The sequence below is a fragment of the Lontra canadensis genome, unplaced genomic scaffold, assembly GCF_010015895.1.
Source record: "Lontra canadensis isolate GAN:19392208 unplaced genomic scaffold, GSC_riverotter_1.0 scaffold37, whole genome shotgun sequence".
NCBI lineage: Eukaryota > Metazoa > Chordata > Mammalia > Carnivora > Mustelidae > Lontra > Lontra canadensis.
In genome coordinates, this window is record NW_022631031.1 from 12,695,026 (window position 1) to 12,702,978 (window position 7,953).

The 7,953-nt window shown below is 47.5% G+C and overlaps 2 protein-coding genes across 3 annotated transcripts in view; both read right to left on the minus strand.

Annotated features, from left to right (window-relative positions):
* The window catches only part of ZFHX4 (zinc finger homeobox 4), a 179,798-nt gene extending 177,218 nt beyond the window's left edge, over positions 1–2,580 (minus strand). For both annotated transcript variants that reach the window (XM_032869162.1, XM_032869160.1), the window contains exon 1: positions 2,127–2,580. The gene's annotated coding sequence lies outside the window, so the exon portion shown is untranslated. The remainder of the gene's footprint in view (positions 1–2,126) is intronic.
* Positions 735–1,608, minus strand: LOC116874488. The gene is made up of 2 exons (XM_032869163.1): positions 1,120–1,608; positions 735–981 (listed from the first exon to the last, which is right to left on the minus strand). The coding sequence occupies exons 1-2, from the start codon at positions 1,606–1,608 to the stop codon at positions 853–855; spliced, it is 618 nt and encodes a 205-aa protein (XP_032725054.1). The 3' UTR covers positions 735–852.
* Positions 2,581–7,953: the final 5,373 nt, after the last annotated feature.

The window sequence follows — 7,953 nt, forward strand, 5'->3', positions numbered from 1 at the left end:
AAAAAAAAAAAAAAAAAAAAAAAAAAAAAAAAAAAAAAAAAAAAAGAAAGAACCCTCCTTCTGTCTCGTGTCTCTCTCTCTCCTCTCTCTTCCTCTCTCCTCTCTCTCCTCTCTCTCTGTCTCTCCTTTTGCCATCTACATGATCCTTGATTAAACATGGAACAGAGTTATTAAAAAAAGGGGGGGTAAGGACTCAAGGAGAGGAAATGCAACTGTCAGAAATCGGGACCGCCAGATTTCCTGGTGAACCTGCCTCTGTCTGAGTCAGTGTCAATCCACCATCTTCCGCCAGTGAACTTGTCTTTGGGTTTTTGTTTGGTTTGGGGGGGTTGTTGTTGTTGTGTATGTGCTTTTTTTTTTTTTTTTTTTTGGGAGGGGGGGGGGGAAGGGAAGGGTGGGGGCGGGGGGGGGGGGGGCAGGGAGAATGTGTGTGTGTCTGTGAGTACGTGTTGAGTGTGTGTATGTATGTGTGTGTAAGGGTCGGGGTGGGGGGGGGTCCGTGTTTGCGATCTGAACCTTTGGTACCTACAAGGAGGGTGTCTCACCGAACGGTAGCTAAGATCTCACCAGAACCGCGCGGAAGTGAGGAGTCGCGGCCAAAGGCGCCCGCTGGAGCCTCCTCTCTGGGCCGGACCCCAGCCCGAGCCGCGAAAGGAGCCCCCCGCCCGGATCACAGGTAACAAAAGAAATACAAACCAGTGCACCGTCTTCTGTGGGGGAAGGGGGCCAGGATGGGAAACCCTTAGTAACTTGGGCATCGGCAGAGAAACTTTATACAATTCCATGAGAAATTTTATTATTATTATTTTCTGATAGAAAAGATCAGAAAGAATGGGGGGAGGAGGGAGTGAACTAGAAGTAGAAGGAAGGCGAGACCCGACGCATTCCAGCCCCTCTTCCCTTAGCTGCTCCCGGCCGGAAGGCGCACTTGATGCGGAGAGAGGCGAAGAAGGTGAAGTTCGTTTTGCAGACATGGAACCTCTTTGGGGAGGGGGGACAGGGAATAAATCAGTTCTCAGAGCCGGCCACAGCCTCCCCCCTAACACACACACACACACACACACACACACACACACACACCCTTTGCCCTCTGCCAAAAGGAAAGGAAAGATTCTTGACCCCAAGCCGCTGGCATCTATCCTCTAGTCTAACGCACAACCGGCAGCGAAAGCGCCTGGCGAGAGCTGCAGCCGCCTCCCGGGTCCCTGGCCCCAAGGCCCGGCGTTCCCGCCTCCTAACGGACCTGCCTTCCGTTCGCCAGCACCCGAGTCCGCGCCGCCCGCGCCGCCGGGAGCAGCCCTCGGCTGTGCCCGCTGCCCGCTCGGGCCCGAGGCTGTCTACCTGCTGCCCAGCCCCTGCTCGCGCCCCGGCCTCTTGGAACACCCCCCCTCCCCCGCCCAAGGCGTACAGATCCCCCGTCCTCCGCCAGTCCCGCGCACTAAGCGCCCTTCGGGGAACTTGAGAGAGGAAAGGGTGGGGGTGGTAAGAGGAGGAAGAAAAAAGAGGCTGAATAACGGGGGCGAGGGGTGTAAAACAGGGAGAGAGGGGCTTCAAGCCCCACCGACCAACGTCCAAACTTTCCGAGGATGAGTGCAGAGAAGGGGTCATCCCGACCCGGGTGTGGGGGCGCGGGGCGACCGGGGACCCCTGGCAGTGCCCGCGCCGCTGCGGAGCTGACAGCTTCCCCGCGCCACGAGAACGCCACAGGCTCGCGGGGGAGACAGAACCCGAAAAGACAGGGAAAAGGAGAGAAAACTGCTCGACGAAACGTGAATGATCCGCCACTTCAATCCAAAAGTTAAATCCTCCAAAACGCAGCCCCCCCAAAGAAAGTGGAAAATCAGGTCCCTCCGTGCCCCCTCCCTCTTTCAGCGGAGCAAATCCTGGAGCCAAAAAAAGGGGGAAAGAGATAGAAAAGGGGGGCAGAGCGGAAGAGATGGTCGGGATGAGGGGATGTGTGCGAGAGCGAGCGAGAGCGAGCGAGCTAGGGGCAGAGAGGGAGAGAGGCGGAGAGGGAGAGAGGGAGCGAAATATCAAAGATTGTGCAAGATCAGGCTGGAAAGATAATCGATACTCGACCTAAATTTAACACAAACTACTCAATAAAAGTTAAAGAAAAAACTTACTTTCCATTTCCCCTGCAGTTCCTACTCGATCTTCGCCTCTTTTTTGTTTTGCTTTTATTTTACTTACAGCTGATCACATCCAAGTAAAACGAGAGGGTTCATTAAAAAAAATAAAAAAAAATAAAAAAATAATCCTCGAACTTTATTGGGTGAAAATAAAAACGCTGAAGCAGAAAGTGGGGGGGCATGGAGCGGTCCTCGGGGGTCCGGGAGGAGTTAAAGCATGTGCCGACCGCGGTCTCGCTGTTTGGTTGTGAAGGGGTTGGGAAAAGGAGGAAAGGAAATGAAAATCCGATATGTCTTTATTCTGCTAATTATTATCGTTTTAGCCCTGTTTAAAAAAATGGCTGATTAAGTTGAGTGCGCATGTCTTTGTGTGTCTATTCCCGATATGCACTCTGGGAATGAGAGAGGAGAGTGAGGGAGAGGGAGAGGGAGAGGGGGGAGAGAGAGGTGTAATTAGTGAGGTGATCAACATTCCCCAGACTGCAAATGACGCGCAGCCCGGACTCGGAGCAGCCCGGGAGCCTCGCGGCTTCCAAGGCTCGGAGCGCTGCGGCGGGAGCCCGGGACGCTGCGACCGCGGAGAGGGCAGGAGATGGGGATCTCCGGGGCTCGCACCCCACGCGCCCCTGCGCGCGCGACTCCCAAACTTCATTAGACACACACACACTCACACACAACCACACACACACAACACACACACACACACACACACTCTCTCTCTCTCTCTCTTCAGCAAAAAGGGAGAGAAAATAAAACATAAATACCGCCAAAGCAATGCCCTTTAACCAGTCAAATTTTTCTTTTTATTTTAATGAAGCAAAGTAATTATTATCGGACCAAAGATTTGTTTACTAGGGAGCTTTAAGGAGACTATTAGAGGAATGAAGAGATTTTTTTTTTTTTCCCTCTGCCTAATTTATTGTTGCATACAAGAACGCATTTTAATGGAGAAATGCGGGGACGGAGCAAATATGCAGATGTATGTAAATAAAGGGTGCCTGGCAGTGTGCAAACACCGCCTGGCCCAGCCTATTTCGAAGGAAGAATTGCACTCTGGGTCCATAAGCACCTATTTAAACACGGATCTTTCGCTTGCACAGGCAGGAGAGAAGACCCAGGGCATGGTTGACGCAAGTGGTTAGTTGAGTCAAAGTAAACTTTCAAATGAGAATAAGTGATGGGTGCAAGGGTGATAGTGGGTATATGGTTCTAGCCTTTATGTAATATTTTTGAATATTTTATCAGAATTGCTTAAGTTCAATGTAATAGCTTTAAGAAGACTTAGGGGGAAAAAAACCTTTCATCTTGCAAGTCTGTTGAATTATCTTTCTTGAAGCACGTTATGATGAATTTTAAAACCCCACTACAGATCTCATTAGAATGAAATATACTTGGTATTTTCTGGTGCAAAATTTAAGGTGGCTGATTCTCATTTGAAAATCTAATTATCTCTTTCCAATATTACAGATGTGAATATGAGTGACACTTTCATTAAAAGATAATTAACTAAAACTAGGAATAGACATACTTTTAAATACCCCCTACTGAATATCTGAATATGGAATATATATATATATATATATATATATATATATATATATGTGTGTGTGTGTGTGTGTGTGTGTATGTATTCACACTATCTCTTGCTACTCAGATAGCATCTTGATATACTGCTATACTATAGGTCACAAGTAGACACCATCTATGTAATATTTCAAAAATAGGAATTCTAGAGAGAAGGTGAAAGTACAAACCAAACAATCTAAAAACAAGAAATACTTGTAATGTCCAGCTTCCTGGACAGGTGAGGTGTCAGCTGCCTTTAAGCTGACAGGTCTTTGAAGTTCTGGATCACCAGGATCTGCTTCAAAACCTTGTCTTAGGCCTTAAGCACCAAATCTACCAAATACCAACAAAAAGGTTTATCGCAGGGCAACAGAAGCTACAAACACACATCTTTCTGGCCCTGAAACATTGTGTTATCAGGGAACATTTGGAAAATCCTAGAACTGATGCAAATGGCATTAAAAACCAAACAAAACACCTGGGAGGGTAAGAGCATAGTCCTCAAAAGAGCAGACCTAGGCCCAGATCAGAAAAGCTGGTTGCCTACAGCAGCTGGCTAAGGTTACAATGAAAGTCCAAAGGCTTGGAGTAGAGAATAAAACCTAGATATGGTCTTTATTGGGGGTGGGGGAGCAAATCACCACCTTAGGAATCTGAAGTCGATGTATGTACCAGTATAGTATAAAACAGGGCTACTAAACCTTAACAGAAAGAAAATCATCTACCTCTCCAAAGACTCCATTCTATTTTAAACTTGTTTGGGAAGAAATCTGCTCAAAGTGCATGGCTTTCTAAGATTTTTAAGTTAGTTTACAATCTTACCTTTATACAGCCACTGTATCATTGCTGTGCCTCAGTTGAGTTTATCCATGTGCTTTAAGAAACCTACATGTCCACGGTGGTAAAATTTTAATTCTCTGTAACTTGCAAGTGAAGAAGGTGTTTATGTAGCATTGCTGTTTACAGAAAAACACCCCAGAGAGCAAAAATTCTAGCTTTAAAAAACTATTTGAGGTATGTGTTGGGGAAGGGGGTGGGGGCTTTTAAAAAGACTGAGGGGAAATGAAGGCAGGGAGACTTTCAGGTTCAAATCAGAAAAGATCAAGCCCTTTGCGGGAGAGGGCTCCATGTACAAGCTCACTGATGGAAAAACCATTTCCTGCGATTTCAGACGGGTAAATGTGTATGATGAAGGAAACACCTGAGAACAATAAGTCTGTTTCAGGCTCAGGTGAAGAAAGGGGTCTATTTCTGGCATGGAAGAATAGGGAAATGATTATCATTTCGTTTTCAAGTTCTCCTTTATTTCTTTTGCCTTTTTCTCCCTGAAACATCATCAGTAACATTAATGTCATTAATGTCAAAACACCAAACGTCAAGTCAGGAAAACCATTTTAAAAATTTGGTGGCTATTTCTTCTCTACACCCCCATCTCTCTCTTGTCTTGGAAAATACATCCCTGTCTTTTCTTGGAAAATCTCTCTCCTCTCTCTCTCTCTCCTGTGTGTGTTGGTGGGGGGGGAGCAGTTATTGAATTCTAAGTAAGAAAACAAAAGGAAGGAGGATTTGCAAGAGGAGCGCCCACTTTTGCAATCCCTCTGCTAGCGAGTATTCCCCCCCTAGCCTGTGTGTGTTCTTTTTAATCATCTCTTTCTCATCCTCTTTCACCGCTTTCCTAAGAAGAGAAGCTGGGGTGAGGGTCGGGGGTTAATGGGCTGAGGGGATAGGGCAGAGAGGGACTAGCACGGAGTCAAGAGTTTCCTCCCAGGCTCGGCCTTGGAGCGCGCCCGCGCGAGGAGGGTAGCTGGGGAGAAGCCGCTGCGGGTCTGCGTGGGGTGGGCCCAGAGGCGCGGAGCGCGGCGCCGCGGGCAGGGGCGCGGCGAGGCGGGCGAGCCCGAGCCCAGCCCGCGGGCTGCTCCCGGGCGAGGGCGCGATCTGCCCAGCTCGCCCCGGCTGCACCCCGGCCCCTGGCAGCTTCCTTCTCGGCCCCTCGCTCCAGGAAACCCAGCTGCTCCTCTCGGGTCTCTGAGGACCCCTTGCCGTCAACCTTTGACCCTGCCCCCCCCGCCCCCATTCTGCTGTCCCTAAACTCTGTGCGAACCCGCCGCCGCCCTCAAGGAAGGTTTGGCTACTTTTTATTTCAAAGTGAAAGGAGCAGAGGTTTCCCTGCCGCACCAAGAACTTTCCCTACACCCTCTTCTACACTTTCCAGGGCTACCCCAGCCGAGCCAAGCCCATTCCGGGGCACTCGGACTCTGAACCGAGCGCCCAATTGAGGGAGAACCAAAAAGGAATGCCAGGTGGTTAGGTGTTGAGTGTTGGAAGCAAGGAGTAATTAATTCTGAGACAAAAGATAATTTCCACTTTTAGACTTTTCCTCGGCGTATTTTATTCCCCAAATCTGTGCCGCGGACACTCGGGGCTTTACAGTCGCTTTAAGGAGCCCTCCGCTGTCTGTTCCCGGATTCCCCCGCCCTGCCCTCACCAATTCAGTAACAAATACCCCACCTCCCTCTCCCTCACGTCCCGCCAGCTCAAGACCAAGCCCAGCCCAAGGGGAAAAGGTTCCCAGTCTTTTGACCGCGCCTCCGGGGTCTATAGATGAGCTCAGTTTGAAACGAGGTATTACAAGATTTCAGCGTTAGGAACCCTTTATATCACCACAGACACTTTCAGATCCTCAGCCCCCCTCCTCCTCCCCTCTTTTTGTTGGGTCTTCTGCACCCGGGGGCTATTTAACAAAGGCAGTCTGTTAACTAACATTTTTAACTCAGCAACTCCTTTCCAAAACACACTTAAACTTGATACCAATGTCTGTCATTTTGTGAGTGGGGAGGTACGGATGTGTGTGTGTAAAGGGGGAGACGTGAAGTTGTCAGTGAATCGGAAAGTGCAGGGTTTATTCGGGATGGTGTCACAAACACATTGTATTTACAGTGAAGTAATTCAAGAAATAGTGTGGAAGAGTGCCAAATTTCATTACCATGAAAAAAGTATCTTTTTCTTGAGAACTCACAAAGCGGGGGGAGGGGGGAATGGAAGGTTAAAATATGACATAACATCCAGAATGGACACTCTCTTTGATGGTGAGCATGAGCTAGATGAAATGAAATTCAAAAAGGAAAGACATTTTAAGTGTGTATGTGTGTGCAGCATTTGTGGGCAGTTAAATCTGTCGTTCACTGATTCTTTCCCCTCCCCCAACCTGGTTCTTATCTCCTTTGTGGTCTTTTTTTGCCTTAAAAATGCCCCCATCTTGATCCCGGTCTCTATCTGTACTTCTGTATTTCTGTACGTTTCTCGCTTTCTAACTAAAGTCCCTCTTTGGTTTTTATTGGCAGTAAATCTGTTTTTACCCCCCCTTTTATTTTTCCCCCTTGGTGGTACTGACCTGGTTCAACGTGTGTTGTGGGGGGGCAGTCATTATTATGTAAAGTTAGGCACAGGTAAGGTTTGGAATGGGGAAAAGGGAGGAGTTATAGAGGGTCTGAGCGAAGAAGAATTAAGGGAGTGGAGAAGGAATGGGGGAAGGGGGAGAGAGAAAAGTCAGACACCCTATGGCCTTTCTGGGGTCAGGGCTCAGACAGTGCTGTGACCTCCTTTCCCTCTAGGCAACCAGTCCAGTGTTTATAAACAAATCAGATGGGACTCTCCCGAAACAATGCACTTCACTAACTTCACAAGCACTTCTACAGCTCTTATGCAAATTAATAAGGACTCTTTATCACTTACCACTACCTCACCCCCAACCCCCTCAGCACATGTATTCACACTTAACATCACCCAAACCAAGGATCACAAGCACACCCTTCTCGAAACACATGGAGATATTTCCAGCAAACATATCCAACAAAAATTTTACGTTTCATCTGGGGAAAATCTCTAAGAGACAATGATGCAGATGGGAAAAGATAGGTAAGTGGGAAAAGAAAGAAAACTGAGATTTCACTGAATAGAAGATTAATTTGTGATCTTTTAAAACATAAAACATCTATATTAGTCAAGGCAACGCTGTATAGACAATATACTAAACACTGGCCACTGAATAGAATTATTTGAAAACAGGACACCATGTTCATCCTAACATCCACATTTCCAAGACAAAAGTACAGATCTTTATAGTTGAAGAAAAGCCACCACCTCTGTATGTAACGTCCCTAATATTAGACACAAAAGCACCATTAAATCCTGCAGCAAACAAACAGCCCATATGATCTAAGTTACAAAATGTATAATTAAATCCATCTTCAATTAC